The following is a 25,450-nucleotide window of genomic DNA, read 5'->3' as shown; positions in this document are numbered from 1 at the left end:
CTTAGCGCCGGACCGACCAATGAATCTCCGGCCGTGTGATAAGGATGAAGAAAGTGAATTCTGCATTGAGCCTTTGTGGCTGGCATGGCGATGGTAAATGCTGTATTGTGCGGAGACGCAGCCTTGTTGTTGATTCGGGATGTCTGCCTCCAGCTTGCAACTCATGCCAAGAAAAGCACATGTCGGAGATACAAAATTGCTCAGTCCATCTTCGAAAGCGTTTCGTGAGAATGCATTAAGTCAAAACAAGTCCATTATTACTATTTTCGTCGTGTTTATGGATCTCTAGGTTGCAGGGGATTCCAAATTCACGTGACCAGATGAGCTAAATTGCTGGATCCAGTACGGCTTTCCTATTTCTTCGTCGTATAGCTATGGTATAGAGTAGAACTACGAACTGTAGGCATGAGAGCACGAAGAGTAGATGAGTTGTTCAAAACTCGATACAACCTTCACATGGTAAACAACTTGATGAATACTAACAAAACTCGGGGGTATGTGATCTACGAAGCTCCTTACATCAAGACAGCACAGCGGTATCCGAAACCAAATTCAACGCATCTAAGTTCTTTCCCTAGATCTTTCCTCTGCAAACCCACCCTATCTCTCCCGCGACCCATCCTCCGACACCTTTTCCCACTCACTATCCGTGCTCAACTCCCCCGTGCTCTCCCCAACACTCCTCCTCTTCACCGCCTGATCTACAAGCGGACTCAAACTCGCCTTACCCCCCGTCGTCCCCGCCCCGGGCGCACCTCCACTGACCTCCGTATACTGCGGCGGGGGGCTGCTCTCCTTCCTCTGCCCTCCCGGCGCCGCAAGCCCGGCACTCTGCTTCTCCCCCTTCACCTTCCCGCTCTTCTTCCCCTTCTTCCTCTCCTCCTCTGCATCCACCTCCGTATCGTCCCCACTATCCATCGCCTCGCCACCATCACTTCCGGGACCCTCTTTCCCCTTTCCCCGCTCGCGCCGCGCATCCCGTATCCGCTTCGCAGCTTCTTCCTTCTCTTGCGCAGCGCGCAACTCGCCCGCGAACCAATTAATCGCCCACCATAGCCCCGCAGTCAGGCCGGACAGAATAACGAAGTGGATGCTGTAGGTCGCGAGGAGGAGGGCGAGGAGGAGGACCTGCAGCGCGGCGAAGGATGCGTTGGTGGCGAGGAGGAGGGTCGGGGTGGGGCCGGGGGTGAAGACCGAGGCCCAGAGGTTCTCGAAGAAGGCGGCCATGTTGTTTGGTTGTTGTGGTGGGGCTTGTTTATACTCGGCGTGAAGGACGTGTAGCAGATACAAGTTTGTCGCGCCTTATTCGCGTTTCGATACGTGTATGTATGCGGTATATGGCGGTAGGAATGCTATGAAACTCGAGTCGTGTCGTATCGTATCGTACGTGTGGTGCTGCGGATGCGGTAGCTCTAGCTAAATAGGTACCGCGACTGCGCCGCTGTTGCCTGGGTGGTTGAGAACACGTTTCTTGCAACGTCGCCGGTTGCGTTCGTGTCGCTTATGGGATATGATTCGTGGGTATGGGGCAGCGGAAGGTAGAACAGGAAGCGTGGGTGAAGTGGTGACGATGCGCGCGAGAACCCTGACGTGGTGTTGCATGTTCGCGGGGCATGTGGTTCTCGGGAGAGCTGGTGCCTCAGCTCCGGCCAGTCCCGATTCGACTGGCCAGCGTCACGTCATTAACATATGCTCGATAGAATTGATCAATGTAATGGTATTGAGAGATCATTTAAGGTCAGAATTGGAATGGAGACAGTTTCGAGTATGTTAGAGTAGAGCCAGGGCTCTGGTGAAAAATGATGTGGAATAGTTGGTAAATATCCCTATGCTCGTGCCTTAGCTAGCTTCCTCCATAAGCTTGACAAGCCGAGACAGAGAACTGTGATAGTCTTACACACCCAAACTCCAGCACAAATATGGCATCGTAAAAGAAACACATAGCCCCCAAAATAAAGCCCGCAATATCACATCAAGACACAGCAGCCACCTCCATAGGACGGCTCCCTATATCCATATCGTCGGTCCCGGTAGTCGTACCCATAGTCATCCCCATATCCGTACCCGTACCCGCGCCGCGACCTCGGTGGGGGCCGTGGTGGACTCCTGCCAAGCTTGCAACCATGACTTTCCCGAACAATCATCTTTGTAACTCTGCCATCGTATCCTCCGAGGTTGCACCGCGGACAACAGTGAGGAGGGGCCCATTTCTTCCGAAAAGGTGGTAATCGACTGACAATTGTCAAGGCGCCGTCTTGGAAACGCGGGCAGGTGTCGAGGTTTCGGCCTGGGTAGCAAGGGTCAATGAGCTCGAGCCAGGCATGTGGGCAAGATGGTGATAAGTTTTGAACGCAGTGGCACATCTCTGAATTCGGGTGGTTTGGAAAGGCAGTGGGCTCCGATAGATGATGCTACGAGTCCGGTCAGCTATGTCCGACTCTTTCTTGGTTCTGTGTACACACTTCTGCCGCGGTCTATGGTGTCCTAGGGTATATCAGAAACCCGGGTATGAGAGAGCGAACGCCTTGGAGAGAGGCTCGAACGAGGCTGGGTTTCGCAAGATGCTCAATGCATATGGTTTGTTCCATTCAAATGTCTGGAGAAGATATATCGGGACGAGTCCAAGGCTTCTATATAGGAAGATAGCATCCGCGGAGGAGTGAAGCTATAGATGCGCTGGCGTACAGCTACAATGGCAACCGCATGGATTGCGTTGGTCGTGGTTTTTTATGACGCTGCGTGGTTTTTTCGTGACGCTTGCGTAGTGAAGACTGAAGGCATCTATCGTGGCCGTCAGCCTCCAATATGGGATGAAGTTGACCCGCCACGTACCGTATTCACTTATCCGGATCGTACTCTGGATCGTTGTCGATGAGGTCTTGCTTTCGAATAGCCTGCATCAATTCGTAGAGCTGTCCAATTTGTTGGTCTGCGGTTGAAATCAGCCTCGGCACTGGGAATAACTTCTCGTGGTGAAGACAACGGTGACGCATGAAGCACCTCTGGGAAGAGCCGAAGGAAGATCTACTAACCGCTCATCTTCTCGATCTTCTGCTTGTCGATTTTTTCTCCTCTCCACGTCCCTCCTTCAATCAATTGCGCATAGTGCTGCCATTCCGTGAGAAAGCCAATCTGTAGATTATCAGCACCGCCCAAGCGCCAATGCCCCCCAAGAAATCTACTCACAATATGCACCGGATTATCAATCTTCTGATGCGCCCTAAACTCAGCCTTTATATACTCATCCCCTAGCAAACGCTGCTCCCGCGGCAGATGATACCTATGCACCCTAAACAACCGCCGGTAGAGCAGTATCGGCGGCAACAGCGCCATCTGCGTCGGCCTAAGAGACTTCGTCGCCTCCCCAGCCACAGTCGCAAACAATCTCGTCGTGGGCCTCATAATTACGAGCCCCTCTCACATTCAATGCGTCGAAGTCAGATGCAGGAACAGTGGTGTCGTCAGCGGGAAAAAAAATAAAGCTCAGGAAAACCACCTCGGCTCGACTTGCACCTCCCGGCATCACCAAAAACCACATCCCACCATCCCCTCCATTTGTTTCACGCATGCAATACACACATGTAGCATGCTCCCCACGCCCTCCACCTCCCACGTCTCCTTCGACAACGTCTACGAACCCGCCGAGGACTCCTTCCTACTCCTAGACACCCTCTCCTCCCCCGCCGAAACCGCCTTCCTCCACTCCCGCTTCCACCCCCCCGAACCACCCTCCCCGCTCGTCCTCGAAGTCGGCACAGGCTCCGGCGTCGTCCTCGCCTTCGTCGCCGCCAATGCCTCCACCATCTTCGGCCGCAGCGACGTCGTAGCGCTTGGGACAGACATCAACGGCTTCGCCTGCCGGGCATCCACCACCACTCTACAAACCGCTGTCACAGATCCCGGGACCTCGAAACCAGGCCACTTCCTCGATGTAGTCAATGCAGATCTGGCATCTCCAATCCGCTCTGGCTCCGTGGATGTTCTCATATTTAACCCACCGTACGTGCCTACCCCCGATCTTCCGGATTTGGTAGCGCACGAGAACTATAATACGCTATCCCCAGGCGCGAAATCCACTTCGTTCGAGCAAGACTCGCATCTACTCGCTCTGTCCTACGCTGGAGGTGCAGATGGTATGGAGATCACGAACAAACTGCTAGCCCAGCTTCCGGACATCCTCCACCCGGAAAGAGGAGTGGCGTTCATCCTCCTCTGTGCACAAAACAAGCCCAATGAGGTCAAAGAGCACATCATGAGCTGGGGAAAAAGCTGGGCGGTCGAGACGGTCGGGTCTAGCGGGAAGAAAGCTGGGTGGGAGAAGCTGCAGATCCTGAGGATTTGGAGGATAGGGCCTTGAGGATGATTAGGCACAGCATGTAAGTTCGAGGTTTATTGGTATTGTTTTTCATTTGTGTGGATGCTGATATGCATCGCAGAATTAGTTGCACCCAATACTTCGATCGCCATCGGTTGCCGGATTCTGACTTTTCAGAGGAAGGGTATCCAACGCCAGTCCACGCCCATCCGTCTATCGGCGATTCGATAGAGCCAAACGCCAAAGCTAAGTGAGCCTCGAGTCGAAAGACCTCAGGCAACTGCCGCGGAGCGACCACGGAGCTTTATGGATCTTGTCGTGACCGTAACCTTCCTAGAGTTTTGTTAAGATGAGCACAAAAAATGCTTCGACGGGTGCGCCCTTTCCTCACCTAGGCTTCCTCCCGCGATAGTTCGTGGAAGGATCCATGTCTGGCTCGTCGAAATTCAGTTCATCCTCGTCCAACATCATCGCCACGAACCCCCCGTCATTTGAGTCCGAATCTGGATCATCCATCGGCACTGGCTCGCACTTCATCTCGAGATCCACCAATCCGCTCGCCTTCGACATCTTCTTGATCAACCTCCTCCCGTCTCTCTCTACTCCCTTCAGGAGATCCACCGCCCAAGGCCGCTGAGTCGCCTTCATATTCAACGCCTTCATCATCCACTTGTCGAGCTCATCGCTATACTGCTGTCTCAGCTTACCTTTTTCAACGCCGGCCTCCAGCTGCGCCTCTTTCGACACATTGATATGCGTCGGCCGCCGCGGACACTGCTTGTCCCAATAGTGCCTATCCTTCGCGTCCACGCCCGTCGGATACTTGTGCCCCCAACTGGCCCACTTCCGGTGGATGAACTCCTGCTGCTCCTCCACGGGCGCCTTACCCGTCGCTAGGTAATGCACGCATGCCCCGACACTCCAGACATCCGCCTCGCGCGTCGAAACCCGCGGCAGCTCCGGCGGCTGCCAGAGATACGTGCCCGCCTCTGTCTCCGTCTTGCTCGGGTCATGAAACTTTGAGATGCCGAAGTCCGCGAGCTTGAACGAGGGGTAGATGGAGCCCTTGTTGGCCTTGACGAGGATGTTGCAGGGCTTGATGTCGCGGTGAATCAGCGACGTCCAGCCCACGTATGCGTTCCCATCCGTGTCCACCATGCCGACGCCCTGGTGCAGGAAGGCGAGCGCCTGGCTCATCTGGATGAAGAAGCGCCAGATCATCGTCTCGGGCACGGGCTTGCGGTTCTTGTTCTCGTACTCGGTGATCCGCCAGTGCCGCACGTCGCCCATCGGGCAGTACTCGAGGAACAGGCTGCACAGACCCGGGCTTGGCGTGTGCAGCTCGCTGCCGAGCAGTTCGACGATGCGGTTGCACGTCGACGGCAGGCAGGCCAGCCGGATCAGCTCGATTGGGCGGTTGTCGCTGCCGGTCGTGTCGGGCATCTTGACCACTTTGATCACGAGCTTCGTCTCCTTGTTCCAACGCGACGTGTGCAGGTCGGCCGTGCCTTCGCCGCCCTTGCCGAGGGTTTTGGTCTGCTTCCAGGTGCGCGCGTTGTAGCGATGGATGGTTTTGTGCGAGTTGATGGAGCGCATAGAGATGGCTCCGGGGGATGGTGGCGAGGAGGCCATGGTTGTCTGCTGTATCCCGAGGGGATGGTCGGTTGGTCTGTAGGCTGCCCTTCGATGTGAGACTGAATACAAGGGCCTAATCCGGCCTGGAGGGGGGACTTGGGGTCGAGGAAGATGAAGAGGCGGTGGTGATGAGTGCAGGGGATGGTGCAGTAGAGTGCGGGCAAGTTAAAGGGGGTTTGAATAGAAAGATTTCGCCTACCTGAAATTCACTCTTTTGGCCTGTGAATCGCGCTTGGAGGTCAGATCTGACGTCGTTGGGTGCTGGTGTTGGTGTTGGTGTTGATGGTCGCTGTAGGACAGACACACACCCTTCCGCGGTTGGAGCAGGGCAGAGTCTAAGGACGCCGGTTCACTCCCACGCCTCTACTCTGCTAGAGCAGACGGTGGTAGGAAGGTTTGGTGATGAAGACCGGTCTGTTGCGGTGCGGTGATGGAGGTGGGTGGAAGGTGGACGGAAATTCCGTCATGAGGTCACAGGTCTACACGTGGGGGCTGTGAGAGAGCGTGAGAGTGTCGAAAGCTGGTTGCACTCTCGCTTGCTGCTGCTGCTGCTGCTGCTGCTGCTGCCTACTGACGTAAAGGTTGCGGAGCCACGTTTGGCCGACGTTTGGGTGGTGAATGCAAGACGTCCCTGATCTCCCTGTTCCCGCAGTCTGAGCAGTGCGGTGAAAGAGCAGGAATGAAACGTGGAGAGCTGTGTGGTTGCTTAGAGGACATTGCTTTTGATAGCAGGGGAATAGACTGTGAAGTTTGATAATAGAAGATCTTTGTTGGGGGTGTTTGGTGAGGTTGGAATAAAGTTGGAGTGCGCGTGGTTTGCCTGAGGCAGCAGAAAGGGTCGTTGCTTCCATGTCTGAGCACCACGCTCAATCCGTGATTTGAGCGCTGAACAAAAAAGAGAGAAGTCGGATAAGAAGCTTTTCAAGTCTATAGTATTAAGAGAAGATGTGGGAGTGCTGATAACCCTTCCAGCCGCTCCCGACGATGTCAGAATCGTGTCTCATTACCTCGTTGCCAGTTTTCGCAGAAAAGCATCGCAACGATCCTCGTCATTCTGAAAGGTGGCCCGCTCTATAATCCACCTCACCTGAAGAACACCTGCTTTCACCCGCTTACTCCGCATTCCGCTTCGCCGCCGCCTCGGCCGTCAGCTTCAACGCCTTCGGCGCATCGTCCCACGACATCACCAACTCTACGAATCTCAGCGCCTTGCTCTCCACAAAGTTCTTGTCCAGGAACAGCATCTCAACTTCCTGCTTCGTCTCCACCCGGTACGTCTGCGCCTGTCCTGGCTTCGCGCCGAACGCCTTGGGCAGCGACTTGTAGTCCCACTCCTGCACATCGTTGTAGGCGTCCGTCCAGCCGTGAATGTATCGCTCGATAGTGTATCCACCATTGCAAATGACGAAAATGATTGGGTTGAGGTTATTCCGGAGCATCGTCGACACTTCCTGCGCCGTGAGCTGGAAACTACCGTCACCCGTGAAGAGAATGGTCCGCTCGATACCGAGTTCCTTCGCAGCGAGCGCGGCGCCCTGGCACGAGCCCGTCGCGTAGCCGATCGAGCCCCAGAGAACTTGTGAGATGGCGTTGACACCCTCTGGGAAACGCGTCTCCCAGATGCCGAAGTTGGCCGTGCCGGTCTCTGTGATAACGATATCCTTCGGTTTCAACCACTGTCCCAGTCTGGGCCAGAACCACGCCTGCGTGATTGTTGGCTCGCCAGACAAGATCTCCTCCTCGGGAATCTCATTCGTCGGTGTTGGGCCTTTCTCGATGGAGAGCTTGCCTAGTTTTGCCGTAACCTTTGCTAGGACGCCGTTCATCCGCACGCCGGGGTATTCGGAGTAGCGCACGCGGGTGTAGCTAGAGTGGAAGTCGATGGTATTGAGCTGGCTGATGTGGTAAGTGAAGCCGGCGGTGTTGAAGTCGGATTTGATGGCGCCGATGCTGAGGACGAGGTCGGAGGATTCTACACGCTCGCGGACACCGGTGTTGGAGCCGTCTCCTGCGTACACGCCGCCATAGTTGGGGAGGCTTTCATCGACGGCGCCTTTGCCCATGGGGGCGACGAAGGTGGGGAGGCCGGAGGTGACTATCAAGTCGTGGGTTTCTTTCAGAGCCTACAATTGTCAGTCTGAGTTCTATCAAAAGGGGAAGAAGGATGAGTACCCTGTGGCGGATTGCGCATGCATCGACGAGTATTATGGGGTTCTTTGCTGCTTGAAGATACTTCAGAACTACGTCGACCACGTAGTCTTCCTTTTCTGTCTCATTTGCAGCAAATTCCAGATGCAGGGGTGTGTCCAGTCTCGCTCCTTCAACCTTCTTTTGTACCATATCTGACGGCAGCGAGATGTAGACTGGCCGCGATTTGACCCAGCATTCCTGGATGGCATGATCGATGAGGGTAGCGGCTTCGAATGGGTCGTTAAGCAGGGATGTTGCGCAGGAAATGCCCTTGGAGATGTTCGAAAACACGTTGTAGTCGCCGTTTCCGAGCGTGTGGTGCAGCAGGATGCCATCTTTCTGAGCGGCGGTCGAGGGATATCCGACAATGTGGACGATTGGGACGTATTCGGAGTAGGCGCCGGCCATAGCATTGACGCATGAGAGCTCGCCGACGCCGAAGGTGGTTACAATGGCGGAAATTCCCTTGACGCGAGCATATCCATCTGCGGCGTAGCCTGCGATAGACGGGTCAGTCAATATTCGTCGTGTTCCGGAGCATCCGCCGGGGGTTGAGGAGGGGCAGTGAGGATGGCGGGGCAGCACTCACCAGCATTGAGCTCGTTGCAATTGCCTACCCAGCGCAGGCCGGCCTTGGGGATGTAGTCGAGTGCGGCGAGGTTGTAGTCGCCAGGCAAGCCGTGGATTGATTCAATGCCAACTTGGCGGAGACGCGTGAAGAGGTACTGGAACTGTTAGCATGGAGATAGTGAAGGAGGGCGGGGACTTGCCTCTGCCACGTCAACGGGCTTCTTCAGGGCCTGGGTTCTAATGTCAAGAGCCATGGTCAGTAGTGAGAGGTGTAGTAGTGATCACAGTTGATGCGAGGGTGAGTTTGAATGGAATGTCGAATGGGGCTGCCGTGGGGGTTTTATTCACGGAGCTGGAAAATAGCTATCGTCGATGACGACGGTGGTCTTATTATTCAATCACCCTACATGGCCTGACTGATGTAGAAATGCTGGGCCTAGTAGATAAAGGACGGGCCCATACCGCCTCTCGGTCAGCCATTTGGGACGGGCCTTTGCACAATCTGCAACCGTCGCATCCGTCCAGACACCAAAGCTCGTGATGTCGTTAACTGTCGGGCTTTCCCGCCCGCGGACGCGTCGAGGATCATCAGCCTGCGGGAAAAACGCAACGGGCGGTGCCACGATGGCGAGCCAAGGCGCTTTAGTACGCCGTAGCAATGCTTATTTCAGGACCGCAACGGCGGGCGTGATGCCTAATCTGATCGCCGCAGACCCTCGGACTCCTCCTCGACACCACTCCTCCCGGCACAACAGCGGGAGGGCTCAAAGAAGCTCGAGGATGCCGTGCGAGCGCCCGCTTTTCTCTCATCGTTCGACCAACACCAGATCGTGGCACCCACGCGGGGTTTTCGGAGGAAACGCTTGTTTGTACCTCCTTCTCAGTCCGCCTCTGAGAGTATAGGGTTGGAGCATAGGTTTGCACTCTTTTAGATTTCTGATGATGCATCGAAACACCTCAGGCAACGCAGTCTATGAGACTTTCCTTAGTCTGGAGCTCCAATGGGTACAGAACTAGCGCAGATTTCCGAAAATACGGTGAGCTCCTTCGTGCCAGATTCACAAGCAGTAGGAGACGCGCGCACACGGTCACTGTACCCGAGGGGTCTAATTGGAGCGCACTCGTTTGATGCGGCGATATGAGCATATTATAAACAGCTGAAGCTCTATCTGTTTCGAGATAAGTACACACTCTTCTGCGGCAGCGTAGGATCTAACAAGCCGGCCAGGATGTAGGGCATACGTCTTGGACAGATTCCCGAACATGCATCAAAGCATACCCGAAAGTGCCAAAAAGATGGTGCACAGCTTATAGCACGTCTTTTAGTATATCAAATCATACTCCAGAGGATCAGCACTCCAAATAGAAGTTCTACCTATCCACCACTCTCCACCATCATCAAGACATCTACACCCCCCTAAATCTTTCCACCCCCTCCTCACTTCGCCAACGGCTTCCTCCCATACATCACCAACATGGGCATATAAACATGCTCCCTCGTATCCCCAATCACCTCCCTGACCTCCCCCAAAAACCCCATTGTCTTCTCCAAGCTCCACCCCAGCGCCTTCGTAAACAAGCCCACACTAAACCCCTCGAGCCCGTTGCGGAAATTATGCTGCTGGCTCTCCCCAATCGCGCGCAGCACGGGGTCGCTGCTGTACGGGTTGTTAGGCCACTGGTACGGCTTCAGCGTCACCTCCTCGAAGCCCGTCGACACCAGGATGTCCGGGAAGTAGCGCGAGCCCGTCATGTCGACGCCGAAGGCCGCCCCGCCCGCCATCATGTTCGCCGACCACTGCAGCATCGGCCCGTCCGGGGGCGCGCTGCCGTCGTCGCAGCGCAGCGGGAACGACAGCTCTTGGATCTCGACCCAGCCACCCGGCGCGAGCGCGTCGTAGCATTGGCGCGCGAGGGCCGTCCAGCTGCGCACGCCGACGGCAATCATGCGGCCGTGTATGTAGGAGAGGCTGGCGGGCGGGTAGGCGGCCCAGGTCGAGGGGGCGGTGAAGTCGGCGAGTTGGAAGGAGCAGTTGCTGGGGTTGGTGGGTTAGCGGAGCAAGTCATGTTATATGACACAGACAGATGAAGTAAACGTTGAGAAGAGACGAGGATTGAAGAGGTGGGAGATGAACGAAACATCCATAACTCACGCAGGCGTCTTCTCCGTAACTTCTACTGGGCTGATATCGATCCCAACCACCTTCGCGTCGGGATACTTCTTCGCAAAGTCGGTGGCCCAGATCCCGGTTCCGGTCCCTATGTCCACGACTGTCTTGACTTCCTCTTTGATCAGCGGCGCTCTGCCTAGTTCGCCGCCAAACATGAAACAGAACTGCTCATGCTGCCGGTCTAGCCGCGCGAACTCGGGCTCGTCGTTTGGTAGCGTGTAGGAGCTCTTGAACTTGGGGTTCGCGAAGCGGCGCCCGTTTTCGTACAGGAACTCCTGCGACGAGTCGTCTGCGACTTCGGGAACGCTGGCCGGCTCAGGAGCCTTGGCGGGTTCGGGGGCATCTGCGGGCTCAGAAGCTACAGCTGCGGGTTCAGAGGCCTCCACAACGGATTCGGGAGTAGCTTTAGACTCGAGGGCGATTACGGATCCAAGGGCGATTGCGGAATCAGGACGCGCCTTACTTCTTTGTTGAGCAATTGCTGTTTCGGGAGCAGCTGTAGGCTCAGGAGCGGCTATAGGCTCAGGAGCGGCTGTAGGCTCAGGAGAAGCTATGCTCTCAGAAGCAGCTGTAGGTTCAGGAGCAACCGCGGGTTCAGGAACATCTGCGGCTTTAGGTGATATCTCGGGTTCAACAGCTTTTACAGCTTCGAGAGGAGCTAAGGACTCGTTATTAGTTGTGGGTTCGGGAGTGACTGTGGGTTCAGGAGCAACTGGAATTTCGAGAGGTACTGATGCGGGAGCCGCTGCGTCGTCAGGATGAGCTGTAGCCTTGAGAGGAGCTACGGGTTCGGGAACAGTCGTTGATTCAAGAGGAGCTGTTGGTTCCGTGGGTTCGAGAAGAGCTGCGGGTTCCAGTGAGGCCGCGGGCCCAGTCGATTCGAGAGGACCTGCAGGCTCAAGAGGAGCTGCCGGTTCAGGAGCAACCGTGGAATCGAAATGAGTCGCGGGTTCTAGAGGAGCTGTAGATTCAGGAGCAGATGTAGGTTCGGGCGGAGCTGCGGTGTTCAGAGAGACTGCAGGTTCAGAGGCAGCTGTTGATTGGAGAGAAGCTGCGGGTTCGGGGGTAACTTTGGGTTCATGAACAATTGCGGGCTCATGAACAATTGCCGCTTCGGGAGCAATTGTGGCTGCAGGAGCGGCTGTCTCAGCAGAAGCCATGATGAATGAATGCTATTGGAGTAGATCAATGCGTCTTTCGTTGGAAACCTGTTATCCGGGACCTTGGAGCTGATATTCGACCCAGGAGTGTGGGAATTGGTAGACAGAGCTGCGCGTGGCGGGGTAAGTACTACCTACCCCTCTGGTACTTATACTCATAACCTCTTCACTTGGTCCTATTGCCGTCTGAACCGTTCTGGAAGCACTGGAGACGGTTTAGCTGCGGAAACTAGACACGTATCACCCTGTCGTGTAGGGCGGTACATGCAGCTCGAGCGGCACAGTCGACAGCGGATTACCGAAATGATAGCACGATGCATCCGTGTTGGCCAATGAAAGTGCAGGATGAACCCCCACCGAGGGGTTGGAGAGAGATAGACAGAGAAATGGCAAGAAGACAACTTTTGAACGTGCACTCATGTTCTTCCGTTGCTTCCTTCTTACTGAACACTTTTCATTTGATGCAATGACTGTTCGCTGAAGCTTTCAGTAGTGTCATATTGATTTAGATTAGACTTGCAATATGAATAAAGACAGCGCAAGAAAAATAGCTTGGAAAGAGGCGTCAGGAAGTGCATCAAGGCATCGGACTTTATGCTGTTGCCCTTGAAAGTCGCTGAAGACAGCGAGAAGCACATAACATGCTCTCCGTCGCTCTTCAAGTGCGTGAGAGAAGTCTGCACGGGAAAGATTGGGGTTTTTCTTGAGGATGTAAGTTGCAGCAAACAATGTGCAATCGTTGATGGTACGCTAGAGATTGGATTCATCGTATCAGAGCGTGGTTGATGTAGTCAGGGAGTCTCCAGGGGAGAACCTTTGGAGAAGGGTTAAGCTAGGCTTGTTTCGCATTAGGGCCAGACATTGTCGGCCTAGCAGCTTAGTTACGTCTTTCCTCCTTCCGCTCAATAGCTAGCTTCCTCACCATCATCAATAAACAACAGCTTTTAGCTACACACTTTGTCTTGTTTCATCTGACTGCCGCTCAATATCCTGACGATCAGCTACTTCAAAAATCCATTCCTTGATGTATAGGAAAGTTATCTGTGTAATACGAATTGCCTAGCTATTCCAGGTCGCCACCGGCGGAAGCACGTCATGGAAACGGCCATTGGATCTGTAGTCGGTCCCATGGAATACCTCATATCCCGAAATTCGCAGCTCGTTGACTATCACAAAGACTGCGGACTATATTCATGAAAGCTCATGGCAGTCAGAAGCGAGGAATGGTGGTCTACGTAGGTTATTGTACCTTTTACGGGCTATGCTTTCCTAATACACGGTATGATTTGCTTGAAGACAGAATGTTCGGTCTGCTCCCCTGTACAAAAGCGTGGATCCGCGGCGCGGGTGGCGACTGAGGGGGTCACTGAGAACTCCGATCCGCTTCAACTGATGTCGCCATATTATACTAAACAATACCCGGCTGAGGCCACGCGGAGGCCCAGAGTGTCGGAGACTGCGACGGACTAGGACATACCGAACAGCAGGTACAACATGGAGCAGCCCGCCGCAGGGCCTAAAATGGCGAATGGCCTGCTAACGTCGAGAAAGTGGAACGCTATGTGGTAATCAAGTTTCGTCATATGGAGTGAGTATATCATCGACTGCTCGCATGCAAACACTCCGAATCCAAAGTGGGGAACTGAAGTGACTGTGTGCGAACGCGAGTCGCGCCTAGTACGGCGAAAGATATGGTACTGTTGAGGAATTGCGAAGCCAAACAACCCTTGTCGTCTGAAGTGGATATATCATTGCCTACTTGCCTTTGAACTCTCGATCCAAAGTGGGGAATCGGAGCAACTATACTCGAATGTGACTCGTGAGCAGGGCCCGAAATGGCGAAAAACAAGGTACCGATGAGAAATTATAGAGCTAACGACTCATGGGAACTTCAGCATGGAGAACGACCGTCATGATAAATGCATACCTATTCCTCGTCCCATCTACTACAAGCGGCAGAACATCTGCAAGTGTTTCGTTTCATTTTAGACCATGTCTGCTGAGATCTCCTCTGAAAGCGCGTCCGCGATATCTTACGATGCACAACCAAACAAGAAAGAAGCCTTTGAGGCCAATGAGGTGCAAACCTCGGAAATAAATCACGAGATGGACCGCGATATCTCGGGAGACATATCGACGACGGATTACGCCGAGGTTTGAAAGGAAGGCATTTCGTCCTTATTTCGCTCGGAAGTATCATCGGGCCTGGTTGCTTCTGGGGCCTAGGATACGCAATCTACCTTTCCGGGCCGCTTGGCTCACTTCTGGGCTTTGGAATCGTCGGTACGTAACTTTCTGTAGGCGCGTTTCGTCGAGACATAATATTGATTCTACCGTCGCTACAGGTTTTGCTGTCTGGGCTTTGATGCAGAGCCTTGGCGAAGTGAAGACCCTTTTCCCTATCCACGGCGGATTTATTGAGGTATTCCCTGACGAATAGCTCAGAGAGGAACCCAGGACTAAATGCCTACAATCACAGCATTGCGGCAGATTCGTTGATCCCGCTCTCAGTTTTGCGGTTGCGTGACAGTACTATCTCATGTGGAGCGTATTTTTGGCCTCTGGTCTGTAAATCTCTCAGTTCCTTCATAAGGATACCTTACAATCCTAGCTTGGTCACTCATAATTTCTTAGATTGGAACTCGGCCGCGCTTGTAATCCGCTATTGGGTATCCGACGAGATGGTTCCATCCTGGGCGTGGTACCTCGTTTTCTGCGTATTCTTCTCCGTCATGACCACGCTTGGTGTGGTCGTCCACGGCGAGCTGGAATACATCTTTGGAATGTTTAAACTCCTGTCTTTAGCGGTGCTATTCTTCATTTCTATCCTGGCTAATGTAGGGGCCTTTGGAAACGGCTATGTTGGATTTCGGTATTGGAAAACACCTACCGGTGAGTTTGGCTCTATTGAAACATGCGTAGACATATATCTAACAGGAATAGGGCCCATCATTCATGGGAATAAACGGATTCGGGCAAGTCTTTGTGCTTGCTGCTGCATATTACGTCGGCACAGAAATCGTTTCACTAGCAGCCGCAGAGTCTAAGAATCCGCAAAGGGATGTTCTGAGGGTGGATAGTCTCATTTTCTGTATCTTGACGTTTAAGGGAAACTACTCATTGATGACCTCCAGGGGACCAATTCCATCGCTTACCGAATACTGTTTGTGTTCATCGCGATGACATTCTTCCAGGGCTTGATCTGCCCATCAGACACGCCGCAACTGCTCACAGCAAACCTCCGTAGTAGCCTCGTCCCCATTCACCATCGGGTTCGAACTAGCCGGCTGGAAACCCGCCGGGCATTTCGTCAACGCCATCACCGTCGTCGCGTTCATCTCTGCCGGAAACGGGGTGGTCTACGTCCAATCCCGAACCCTCTTTTCCCTCGCAAAAACCGGCAGAGCTCCCAAAATCTTCAGCACCACGACAAAACGCGGCGGTATACACAGCTGCTCACCCATAGGAACCGATATCTGCTCACATCAACCAGTTCCCTGGGCTGCCATCCTACCCTCCACCCTCTGGGGCTTCCTCTCCCTCATGAACCGCAAGCGCAGCGCCGGCGCCGTCTTCTCGTACATCCCCTCCGTCGTCGGCGGCACCGCCGCCTACACCACCTAGATCGCCATCATCTTCGCCCACCTAGCGCGTCCGCGCCGCCGCCGCCGCCTACCGGCAGAGGCTCGACCCGCACGCGTTCCCGTTCACAGCCCGCGGCAGCATCTGGATCTCTACCGCTCCAATGCAACCGGCTCTTCAACGTCTCCCCCCTGCTGCCGAACCAGGGCTTTCACAGTGTTCGAGACGCCGTTCCCATCGGCCGTCGTCCATTTGCGTCGTATATATATATATTTTTTTCTTCTTCTTCCGGCGAGAAGAGAAGTGGTAGGCGCGCGTGGCGAGTGCTTTGCATAACGTGGTGATTTTTTGGAATTTTTTTTCTTCTGCGTCTCTAGGGTCGTCGGCGGCGGCCTTGATGAGAATTGGTTTTTTTCGGATCGGAGGGAGGAGTTGGGTCGCTGGTTTGGCGGTGGAGAAGCGGCCCGTCGCGGAAGAAAAAGAGGATCTCTGGGCGCTGACTCGAGACTGAATGGCGGCAATTCCATGTGGATGATTGAACGAGTTAGATGAGTGTTTTTGGCTCTAGAACTGGCTGAACTATTTTATCCCACACTTTCCATTTAGCATTTCCGACTGTCACAAATGCTTGTTTATCACACAAGAGCAACGCGTAGATCAGATGCAAAACATATATTGACAAAGAATCATACACAGAAAAAAGTCCGCGTGATATCCAACCCATCGGGGCCCCGCGGTATGAGCTATGCCAAAGAGTACGAGAACGGTATATGCCACACATTGATTATCATCCCCTGCTCCCCCTTACTTGCCCACCTCCCTTACACCTTTTAATTCCTCTACGACTTCTCACTGTACAGGAAGTTGCCATCCTGGTCCACATACTCGATCGTCTGGTGGGAGACACAGTAGCCCGGCTCGTCCTCCGGCACGCTGGGGTTCCACGGGACGTTCGAGCTGGTCGGGTACGGCGCGCTGGGCGCACCGCTGGGGGAGCTAGGCGTGCCGTACGGGTTGGCAGGCGGCGTCCACGGGTTGCCAGCGGGCTTGCCGGCGGTGACGTTGGCCATGATCTGCATGGTGCCGACCCAGGTGGGGAACTCGTCAGCAGCCTTCGCGGGTTCAACCGGGCAGGTGGAGACAGCGAGGTGCAGGCCAGGGACCTCGTCCGCGGGAACGACGACGTTGCCGTACCGCAGCACACGCCAAGTGAGGTGTTGCTTGAGGTAGTGCGAGACCTTGTAGGGGGTCAGGTCCTCGAGCTCGCCGGTGGCGACCTTGCCCTGGAGGGTGGTGGTGAGGGGAATGCAGCCCTCAATGGGGACGGTGGAGTTGCCCATGCCCTTCATGGCCAGGACACCGTTGATGCCAATGAGGTTGGGGGCCGTGTACCAGGCCTGGGGGTTGGCGTCGGAGACGTTCCCGAGGAAAGCCAAGATGGTGTATGAGCCGTCAAAGGCAAACTTGTGGCAGTTGATGGTCAGGAGGTACTCGTGGTCGCCTTGGCGGACGGGGCGGCCTTCGTAGGGGAGGCTACGGCCGGCGACGTCACGCTTGAAGGTGGACTTGGAGTTGGGGCCGTAGAGGGTGTTGACGGCAGACTTGACAGATGAGGCGGTAGCGCCAGAATTGGTCTCTGGGTAGTAGTAGTTCAGGGCAGTGGTCTTGCGGATGTCCATGGAGGTGAAGTAGGTGCCCTTGGTGTCCTTGGTGAAGGGCTTCAGGGGAGTGTACGAGTTCTTCATCTCGCCCGAGTTCCATTGCCAGTTGTTCTGGGTGATGATGCCGTTGCCAACGTAAGTGTTGGGGTTGATAACTTGCCACATGGCGAACTGACGGTCGACGTTGGCGTGATGCAACCAGAAAACGGGGTCAAAGGCGGACAAATCCAAGTAGTACATATCTCCTCCTCCAGCTGGGCCAGTGTCGCCACCAGAGATGACGTGAATGCTGTCGTGGGTGCTCTCGAAGCTATCGTGAGAGTTGGGGTTGCCGGTGTTGGTGCCAGTGGCTTCAGTGCTGACCTGGGCGAAGTTGGCGTTGTTGATGAAAAGGTTGTAGACGCGGTCACGGAGGGAGACACGGTTGCTGTTCATCACGGAGTCGAATTCACCATTGTTGCTGCGCCACGCCTGCTGGTCGTTGTCACGGTACGGACGGCGGATGGTGGTTGTCCAGGTGTTGAACTGACATATTAGTCGAATTCTTCTTTCGTGCTCGACATCAAACTTACAGGAGAACCTCCGAGGTCGTTGCTAGGCGGGTGGAAAGTGTATTGGTAGAGCGGATTCTTAAGCGTCTGGGTGCCAGTAGGGCCAGTGACAGTGACAGTCTGGTCCCGGATGGCAGTTGGGACATCACCCTCGCCGGAAGGAGGAACCGCAGCCCAATCCCAGTAGGGAATGCGAAGGGTGTTGGCAGCGTTTTGCCACCTGCTCTTGGTAGAAGCGGGGGCGGTGTTGACGACGGCCTGAACCTGGGTGAACAAGGCCTGCTCGAACATGGCTAGGTAGGGCCTGTGCCAAGGCCAGAACAGAGTGGAAACGTGAGGGCACATTCCGGCGGCGTTGACTTCAGGAAGCTGGTTCCAGGTGACGAAGGGACGGCCGTGGATACCTGGAGGTGTCGATTAGCTACTTTCATATCAAAATGGCATGGAGGTACAAACCGGCAATCTGATAGTAAGACAGCGGGTCGCTCTGGGACATGGCCTGGAACTTGGCCATGCCGAGAATGTACAGGGCCCATTGGTCGGCATTCTTCTTGAGGTTGCGTATCTCCAGACGCGGTGAGAGGGTGCCCTTGATGCCGGTGGTGGCAATGTAGTTGGCACGCTTCAGCAGGTCGGCCTTCTCCTCAATGGCGGACAGCCTCGCGGCGACGACATGGTCGCGCTTGTGGTGCAGGTGGTCGTGGGAGGCAACGGCGGCGTTGAGGAAGAAGAAGAAAGCAACGAGCATCGGCAGAATGGAGCCGGAGCGCCTGGAGGGAGCCATTATGGAGAGTGAGGGAACGGCCTCAAAAGCGCTCGTCGAAGATTGGTTGCGGACGCCTAGCGGAGGGAGCAGGCCTTATATCGGACGGCCAATGATCAGCGGGATGGATGTGCTCGTAGCGCAAACGACAGGACGCGTCCAAAGCAAAGACTTTGCACTGCAAACTTGGGCCAAATCACGAGTACGAGGCACGAAGAAAGATCAAAAGAGCGTGGTTGACAGAGGAAAGGGTCCTCGGTCGGCAGAGCAGTGAGACGAGACGAAAGCCACGGGGTCCGCGCTGGTTTTCTCTCTTGGGGCGAGCCGCGCGGGCGGCAGCATTGTTTTAATAATAGTCGATCTGGGGCGCTCCGACAGCTGCAGCCGAAGGGGGCCGCAGGGAGCAGCCAGCCGCCCGTGAGCGGGCCCGGCGGGAGGCTTGATGCTGCACTCGGCATAGCAGCGCTGACAGGGACGTCGTATCCGGCGGGCTGGTCGGGCGCGATTGGCTGAGGCGAGGGCCGGCACGAGCTTGCGCACTCTCGAAACCGCGAGTGGGCGTTCGGGGATGATGATGGCCGGTGGCTGCAGGCTGATCTGCAGGCGGTGAGGTGGAGAGAGGCGCTGCCCCTGAGTTAAGCCGCAACCAGAGGCGCTGACACGGCGGGCCAGGCACACCAACCAGCGGCCGCGGCGCCGTCACGGGTCCAGGGCCGCTGCTGGGGAGCCAGGGTGCCAGCGTCGCCTTTTGCGGGAAGCACCACCGTCATGCGATGCAACGGCGAGAGGCGTGGCTCGTTGCCTCGTGCCACGCACGTGCGCCGTCTCCAAAGCGGAGGTACTGTATATACTACCTGGGCAGGACGAAGACGTCGAGGCGTGCACCAGGAGGACGGGTTGATACGAAGAGAGCGACTCTGCCGACGATACTCCTTGCTTCGCGCAGTCGTTCCATCCCCTCTCCTCCCTCGCGGCGCCCACAGCGCACCCGGAACTCAATGCGAGGGCGACGTGTTAAAGCCGCTGCTAAAACACGGCGAATTTGCCGCCCGCTGCGAATCGCACCCGTTGCAGCGTCCAGCGACTCGTACCAAATTTTCTACGTGAGAGCGATGAGCCGCCCGCACCTCTTAGTCAGCGATGCGACATCGTGAATACGGGCTGCCTGCGAGGGTGCGGGCAGATTGGTTTCTCCCCGGCGTGCTGCGCCTCGCTGTCTCTCCTGATCTCTTGTCGTAAAGTATAAATGCGGCGCTGAGGCGGGAGAGTGAAACTGGGCCCGCCGTCTGGATGCAGCCACTCACGATGGAGTTGGGACAAGGGCGTCGAGGCCTCACAAGGCTGAGAACTCCGGCACTCGGCGAGCATCAAGCTCCCACAGTCCAGACATCGCGTCACTCTCTCCTTGAAAGAGAACCCGCGTCAATGTACGGAGTAGCGCGAACTACTTCCGTCCAAAGCTCGAGTTCATCCTGCGGTTCTTATGGCTCCCTCGTGGCCTTGCACCGCTTCTTCCTGCACAGTAGCCACCAGTCTTCACAATCCTGGAGGAATACCGTGCCTGGCAAGCCCCTCGTGCCACTCCATCCTTCACGTCCCGGGACCATCTGGCTAGTTGACATCTCGTAGATGCAGACCTCGCGGGCTCGACTTCAGAACTCAGCCTCCAGTAAGCCCTCATGAGCACCACCATCCCTCAATCATCAATCATCGGTCATCGATCGTCTTAATCCCGACAGCATCTCCCCCGCCTTCTGTAATGACAGCTGTTCCAGAATGTCTCATCCCTATCCTATCCCGGATGGCATCTCTCGGGTGGGACGGCACTGCCGGCACCCACACTTATCGGCAGCAGAGTTCCGAGCCCTCGCACTTCGTGCGCGCCACCCCAAGGTGCCATCAAAATTTCTGTGCGATGTGGCACAAGGTAATGTTTCTACGACTGTCCCACTCGCTGGGTCGGTTCCACGTGTGCGTTGGCGGCTATCTTTCTAAAGGTTTCATCGTCCCAACGACGAAGAGCATGAGGCCAAAGCAAGCCTTGTCGAAGATTGCAAACACCTGAGAGGATACGAGCGCTGAGTTGGGAGCAAGTAAGTGGCCAGACCTGGCAAGCACAGTAATTTTAGAGGGGGAAAAGGTACCCACCGAAGATTTGAAAGGGATTACAATAATAGACGTTGACATTGCAACAAATCTACATTAGACACTGATTGTCGCTCTAATTCTAAGTAGTATGTGCATTCCAATCCTCTCTTACAGCGTCTGGATGCGTCCGGTGAACTAGCGCGGATATCAAGCCGCAAAAGTCAGCCGCAAAAGCGGGATAATGATGAAAGTAACGCCTAGCGGTACCGTGCTTTTAGCAGATCCAGCTCAGCCCCGGTAAGAATTAGTCCAGAAAAGGGCTTCCTCCATTCTGATCCCACCTATTCCATCTGTGGCTTGAGTTCCGCGCTAGCTAGTTATCTCATCCACCAACACACCAATACACCAATACACACAATAATCAACTCCCATCAAAGCTCTCTACATAGGGCAACCCCAGACGGCATTATCCTTCTGAATTTGAAGGGCCTCGTGCGAGCTAAGCTGGGTAAACTTAGATCTCCCCAAACAAGTCGTAACTAGGGATATTTATGTATTCTATCTGGTCCTCCAAGTCTAGGCCTTTTCATAGGTATCTCTCTTCGCTCATGAACTTCTCCAGCCAGCCAGAAATTACTTCCCTTTCGTCCACGGGACTCTTCGCAACTAAGCTCGGGCACCTAAAATAACTCCATTTGCGTGTCATAGTCCTCCATTATCTGTACCTGTTTTATAGTCCAGACTTTATAAAATAAATCCGCCAGCATGTATAAAGCCCTGCGGTATTTCCTCTGTTTTTGGAACTCTCTTTACCACGAGGTAGCTTATGAAGAGGCCTAGTCAAGATGACGATATCGTCGGTTCTCCTAGAACGTCATGAAAACCCTTGTGGTGGGCCTTGCTGTACAAACTGCTACGGCGACCGTCTTGCCCCGACAAGGGGCAGAATTCTCTCGGCCAGTACAAGGTTAGATATCTTCCCTACTCGGCCTGTATAGAGAAATTGACACACCTCGTGGCCCTTCTTCGTCATTCACGTCTTCCTCTAAGCCCTCTACTTCTGACGAGGCCGAGTCCGCTTCTTCTACCCTCTACCGCTGATGCCACATCGCCTACCTCTGCTGCCGTGTCCGCCACTTCAGCCTCTACCTCAGCCTCTGCCTCCGGGGTAGTGCAACTAGAAGACAGCGTCTATATATGTGACAATTTTGGACTGGACTGCTCTCGAGGAAGATACTAGAATATGTGGAATCAGTGCAACAAGTCCACAAGCAATGCCCAGCCAAGCTCGAAAGAGACCGCATCCTATAAGGCAGGCTTTATTCTAGCTGTTAGCGACTACGCCATCCGGCACTATAACTATACCGAAGATACGAGTGTTGAATATCTGGACGGTCGTCTCCAAGCCAAAACCGAATTTCCTCCAGGGTCTGAGTCTACCTACCCAGATCCAAACCGCTTTTCCAGAGCCAAGACTTGCATTGGTGTCTTCTGCACTCAGGTTGAAATTGATGTGAACTCTGATTTCTATAGACGTCTAGCTAGTTGTATATATACTAGGGGAAGGAAGGGGGGCCACCCCCTGGGTGGCGCGCTAGTAAGTTCGGCTGAACACTGCACAGCTGAGCTTTCGGCTGGGTTCTCTACAACTGATATTCGGAGAGTAGCTTTCTAGCATATGAGTTGTTGATCCTAGGTTGTAGTGCTGCAACCTGAGTTCTGCGCGCCAACGAGGGTACTGGGACCAACTTGCAGATGCACTAATCTTAAATAAACAGAGCTCCACTGCACGACCTGGTTGCAACTGGCCGACATACAGTGAAGAAGAGTGGGAGAAGATTAATGGGAGCGAGTGGACTACCAAACAGATCGAAGACTTCAAAAGGAATCCGCCAACAACGAATTTGTCACGCCAAGGTTGGATATATCATCTTAGGGAAAAATACATCCCCGATAAAGTCCCCCTGTTCCAGTCCGAACTACTTCAGTAGCCACTAACAATAATTATATAGGCTCTATTTCGACTCCATGCCAAATCAAGCTAGCGACCTTGATTCTACCATGAGAAAATTCTATAATGGCTTGCGCATAAACTGGGCTTAGGGGAAGGATGGAGTATACATCGTTGCAGCTGACAGCGCCGGTTGTAGTACAGATGTCAGAGGCGATGTGGTTGAAAACGAGCCCGTAAGTACGAAAGTGTGTTTGGACGAGTATCCGAATACAATGTTCAGGCTTTACTGGTAAGCTTCACTTCCTCTAACGCTACGAGCCCTTGCTAATCTAATCTACCAGGATCGTTTGGGAAAAAGACCGACCCCCTACCGTCAAAGCCCCGAAGGGACTTGGCAAGCTTCCGGAGCACATCACGGAAGAGGTAAGGTTGTGCGTTCTTCCGTTCTTTCCATTGATGCTAACGGGGAATTCTACAGGACATCGTGCGCGAGTCTTACTGGCATTATAAACGGATGAAATTTAACCAAGCCTCCCTCGAGGGGAATAACAGTTGGTCTCAAGAAACGTATGACGCTCTCACCGATGAAGAGTCCCCTGGGATCACAGCCGGCTTTATGTTCAACATTCCGATTGCGATGTCTCGAAAAGGCCAACTTCTCGTCGACTCTGGGAAGGGCAAGAAACAGAACTTCCCTTGCAGGACTGGCTTCATTGACGTCAATGACCGATACAAGTCCGTAAACCCAGGGGAAGACGAAGACAATACAGACCCGGAAGAGAGCACTCGGTTCATCCAAGCAACGGGTCTTTTCACCCATGGAGGTTTCTGGAAACACTGCACCAAAAGGCAAAAGTGCCAAAAGGCGGAGTATGAGAGACCAGCATTCGTAGACCAGGCAGGGAAGGTATGGAAAAAAAGCGATCCAGAGTACGAGCGTTGCGCGGTCCTGTAAACAGCCTAATGGAACGGCAAGTGAGGTCCTCCGAGTTCAAAACGTTCTTCACGCATTTCAACGGGTGTATGAGCCTGGATCGGATGGGGTGGCCTGCAGGCAAGAAGAGAGTTTTCATATCAGTCTTTGCTTTCTTCCTTTCTCTTTCTTTGTCAATCGCGTCCTTTTCGAAACGCAGGTTTTAAAGCTATAATAGTCGGGATGGCACTTCAATGTCCATATCGGCGCAGGGTGGGACTGCTGAATTGAAAAGGAAAGCGGAATGCTTGTTTTGTTTAGTAGAGTACCTAATAATTAATTATCCTCTAGTTTCATGTCCATGCCTTTTACGCAACGTTCCACTCAGTTAGGCAATTCGTGCAATTAACAGAAAAACACGCAAATTACTGGTGTTATGGCCCGCCATAGGCAGGCTTTGTTGATCATTTAGTGGCAGTAAAATACAGTCCAAGGGTGTAAGTGAGCTTTGTCACCGTACTGTCAAATCCCCCTTCATCACAAACATTCCTCTCAGCCCGCACTAGCTCCCTACATCCGCGACCCGCCTTTGCACCTTGAGCAGTCCGCTCTCGTATGCACTTTCTTTCGACTAGCTGGTTGCCCCTCCAACCAAGGCACCTTCGTGATACTGGCAGGCCTACTCTAGGTCCACGTACACTAGCCTAGCACCGCTTGAGGCGCCCTGGCACGTTGCTAGCAATCGGAAAACCACAGATTCAATAGTTTTGATAGCTCTGCGGGCCACCCCAGACAGAGGCATAGGAGCCTGAATGCCACGTTATATCCAACGAAGCCCCGCTCTCGCGTACATCTGGATTTCGCGCTGGGGAGCCGCAGGTACATGTCGAGAGCTCAAAGGAGAGGGGTTGGATCTAGTTGGAACGGGGATGACTAGGAGGGCGATTCGCTAAACACGTTCGAGCTGCTCACATCGTTGCATGCAATATCGGTGAAAGATATGCGGAAAACCTCTTCGGCGGCGCGCCCCCCCATGGCCATCTAATGTGCGAGTGCAATGGCCTGCCTATGCTTGAACCATTTGAGCAGTGGTACGACGACGCAAGGTGTGCTATTATGCCCGCGTCGGAGGACGAGGATGATCTTGATGTCAAGGTTACCTACCTGGATGAAATTTCAAGAAAGAAAACCCTACCCGCGCCTCCCCAGAAAAATCTGGGCATCAAGACCCGCAGAGAAATCGATGGCGGGATCTTGAAGTTTCCAAGTGGAACCCACCATTAGGCCAGGAAACCGCTGTTTCTACTTCACGTTCTGTACTCATATATTCAGACGGAGGCGACATGCGGGCAAACGCTGGGAGAGTGACATGAGGAAGGTTGTTTTCAGAAAAGATTGTGGCCAACTCCGGCCAAGTATCTGCAGACTTCCCTTTCTGCTCGCCTTCGCAGATCGGATCGGTCACGTCACCAACTTTCTTTCCCTCCTGGGGCGGCGAAGAAGGCGAGGCACACTTCCGCGACACTACGCCCACAGCTGAAGACGATTAACTAGTCGACGAGATTGTTGATGCGAGTGAAAGGATGGTGAGTGAGAAAAGCAAATCTGAGGCGGATGTGGACCCGGATAATTGGAGCCATCATCGGTAAAGACATTGTCCGTGGATCACGGCGAGAGAAGTTGTCAAGCTAATGATCTCCAAGGCTGTCGATTCAACGTAAATTTGGCCAGCAAGGCTGAGGAGAGTGCGGTTGAGAGGGAAGAGGGGAGTAGGGCTGTTTCGGAGCAGGCGGTGGGAGAGGAGCAGAGAGGTTGAATCCAGCACGGGAAGTTTGGTTCTGGAGTACGCAAAGCGCTGCATGCATCTTAGAGTGTCGTCTAGGTGGGAGGAGAAGCT

General features: G+C 54.2%; 11 protein-coding genes across 11 annotated transcripts; 4 read left to right on the top strand and 7 right to left on the bottom strand.

Moving 5' to 3' along the window:
• Positions 1 to 328: 328 nt before the first annotated feature.
• On the bottom strand, positions 329 to 1,579 carry BDZ99DRAFT_459306 (Pkr1-domain-containing protein). Its single transcript, XM_033719137.1, has one exon. The coding sequence runs from the start codon at positions 1,225 to 1,227 to the stop codon at positions 601 to 603; it is 627 nt and encodes a 208-aa protein (XP_033582406.1). The 5' UTR covers positions 1,228 to 1,579; the 3' UTR covers positions 329 to 600.
• Positions 1,580 to 1,721: 142 nt separating this feature from the next.
• BDZ99DRAFT_459305 (uncharacterized protein) lies at positions 1,722 to 2,379 on the bottom strand. The gene has a single exon (XM_033719136.1). It carries the CDS (start codon positions 2,361 to 2,363, stop codon positions 1,968 to 1,970), a length of 396 nt encoding a protein of 131 aa, XP_033582405.1. The 5' UTR covers positions 2,364 to 2,379; the 3' UTR covers positions 1,722 to 1,967.
• On the top strand, positions 2,303 to 2,752 carry BDZ99DRAFT_195956 (uncharacterized protein). Its single transcript, XM_033713196.1, has one exon. It carries the CDS (start codon positions 2,406 to 2,408, stop codon positions 2,661 to 2,663), a length of 258 nt encoding a protein of 85 aa, XP_033582404.1. The 5' UTR covers positions 2,303 to 2,405; the 3' UTR covers positions 2,664 to 2,752.
• Positions 2,675 to 3,445, bottom strand: BDZ99DRAFT_409334 (ACN9-domain-containing protein). Its single transcript, XM_033716541.1, has 3 exons — positions 3,187 to 3,445; positions 3,033 to 3,132; positions 2,675 to 2,929 (listed from the first exon to the last, which is right to left on the bottom strand). Exons 1-3 carry the CDS (start codon positions 3,400 to 3,402, stop codon positions 2,838 to 2,840), a joined length of 408 nt encoding a protein of 135 aa, XP_033582403.1. The 5' UTR covers positions 3,403 to 3,445; the 3' UTR covers positions 2,675 to 2,837.
• Positions 3,187 to 4,560, top strand: BDZ99DRAFT_196146 (uncharacterized protein). The gene is made up of 2 exons (XM_033713197.1): positions 3,187 to 4,376; positions 4,437 to 4,560. Exon 1 carries the CDS (start codon positions 3,587 to 3,589, stop codon positions 4,355 to 4,357), a length of 771 nt encoding a protein of 256 aa, XP_033582402.1. The 5' UTR covers positions 3,187 to 3,586; the 3' UTR covers positions 4,358 to 4,376; positions 4,437 to 4,560.
• Positions 4,561 to 4,702: 142 nt separating this feature from the next.
• On the bottom strand, positions 4,703 to 5,911 carry BDZ99DRAFT_378713 (kinase-like protein; the record flags this gene model as incomplete). The annotated part of the gene is made up of 1 exon (XM_033715121.1): positions 4,703 to 5,911. The coding sequence occupies one exon, from the start codon at positions 5,909 to 5,911 to the stop codon at positions 4,703 to 4,705; it is 1,209 nt and encodes a 402-aa protein (XP_033582401.1).
• Positions 5,912 to 7,062: 1,151 nt separating this feature from the next.
• BDZ99DRAFT_485731 (pyruvate decarboxylase-like protein) lies at positions 7,063 to 8,964 on the bottom strand (the record flags this gene model as incomplete). Its single annotated transcript, XM_033722729.1, has 4 exons — positions 7,063 to 8,073; positions 8,123 to 8,637; positions 8,730 to 8,865; positions 8,911 to 8,964. The coding sequence occupies 4 exons, from the start codon at positions 8,962 to 8,964 to the stop codon at positions 7,063 to 7,065; spliced, it is 1,716 nt and encodes a 571-aa protein (XP_033582400.1).
• Positions 8,965 to 10,148: 1,184 nt separating this feature from the next.
• On the bottom strand, positions 10,149 to 11,144 carry BDZ99DRAFT_377508 (S-adenosyl-L-methionine-dependent methyltransferase; the record flags this gene model as incomplete). The annotated part of the gene is made up of 2 exons (XM_033715072.1): positions 10,149 to 10,746; positions 10,864 to 11,144. Coding segments are annotated over 2 exons (879 nt in total), but the record flags the coding sequence as incomplete, so codon positions are not given.
• Positions 11,145 to 14,033: 2,889 nt separating this feature from the next.
• BDZ99DRAFT_516157 (uncharacterized protein) lies at positions 14,034 to 15,665 on the top strand (the record flags this gene model as incomplete). Its single annotated transcript, XM_033725048.1, has 4 exons — positions 14,034 to 14,195; positions 14,985 to 15,204; positions 15,289 to 15,483; positions 15,535 to 15,665. 4 exons carry the CDS (start codon positions 14,034 to 14,036, stop codon positions 15,663 to 15,665), a joined length of 708 nt encoding a protein of 235 aa, XP_033582398.1.
• A 797-nt stretch (positions 15,666 to 16,462) lies between these two features.
• Positions 16,463 to 18,583, bottom strand: BDZ99DRAFT_379186 (Di-copper centre-containing protein; the record flags this gene model as incomplete). Its single annotated transcript, XM_033715137.1, has 3 exons — positions 16,463 to 17,809; positions 17,857 to 18,239; positions 18,292 to 18,583. 3 exons carry the CDS (start codon positions 18,581 to 18,583, stop codon positions 16,463 to 16,465), a joined length of 2,022 nt encoding a protein of 673 aa, XP_033582397.1.
• Positions 18,584 to 22,912: 4,329 nt separating this feature from the next.
• Positions 22,913 to 23,883, top strand: BDZ99DRAFT_495192 (uncharacterized protein; the record flags this gene model as incomplete). The annotated part of the gene is made up of 3 exons (XM_033723359.1): positions 22,913 to 22,929; positions 22,982 to 23,063; positions 23,119 to 23,883. The coding sequence occupies 3 exons, from the start codon at positions 22,913 to 22,915 to the stop codon at positions 23,593 to 23,595; spliced, it is 576 nt and encodes a 191-aa protein (XP_033582396.1). The 3' UTR covers positions 23,596 to 23,883.
• Positions 23,884 to 25,450: the final 1,567 nt, after the last annotated feature.

Source organism: Mytilinidion resinicola (assembly GCF_010093595.1).
Source record: "Mytilinidion resinicola strain CBS 304.34 unplaced genomic scaffold BDZ99scaffold_3, whole genome shotgun sequence".
Taxonomy (NCBI): domain Eukaryota; kingdom Fungi; phylum Ascomycota; class Dothideomycetes; order Mytilinidiales; family Mytilinidiaceae; genus Mytilinidion; species Mytilinidion resinicola.
Note: the sequence above shows the minus strand (reverse complement) of the source record. Positions and strands in the feature narration are given on the sequence as shown.

What these genes read in the sequence shown, in the direction of transcription:
- BDZ99DRAFT_459306 (XM_033719137.1), bottom strand. Translation starts at nt 1,227, where the DNA reads ATGGCCGCCTTCTTCGAGAACCTCTGGGCCTCGGTCTTCACCCCCGGC.
- BDZ99DRAFT_459305 (XM_033719136.1), bottom strand. Translation starts at nt 2,363, where the DNA reads ATGTGCCACTGCGTTCAAAACTTATCACCATCTTGCCCACATGCCTGG.
- BDZ99DRAFT_409334 (XM_033716541.1), bottom strand. Translation starts at nt 3,402, where the DNA reads ATGAGGCCCACGACGAGATTGTTTGCGACTGTGGCTGGGGAGGCGACG. An exon ending in TTGATAATCCGGTGCATATT is followed by an intron (nt 3,133 to 3,186) that starts GTGAGTAGATTT and finishes GATAATCTACAG; the next exon opens with ATTGGCTTTCTCACGGAATG. An exon ending in GAAGATCGAGAAGATGAGCG is followed by an intron (nt 2,930 to 3,032) that starts GTTAGTAGATCT and finishes TTTCAACCGCAG; the next exon opens with ACCAACAAATTGGACAGCTC.
- BDZ99DRAFT_195956 (XM_033713196.1), top strand. Translation starts at nt 2,406, where the DNA reads ATGATGCTACGAGTCCGGTCAGCTATGTCCGACTCTTTCTTGGTTCTG.
- BDZ99DRAFT_196146 (XM_033713197.1), top strand. Translation starts at nt 3,587, where the DNA reads ATGCTCCCCACGCCCTCCACCTCCCACGTCTCCTTCGACAACGTCTAC.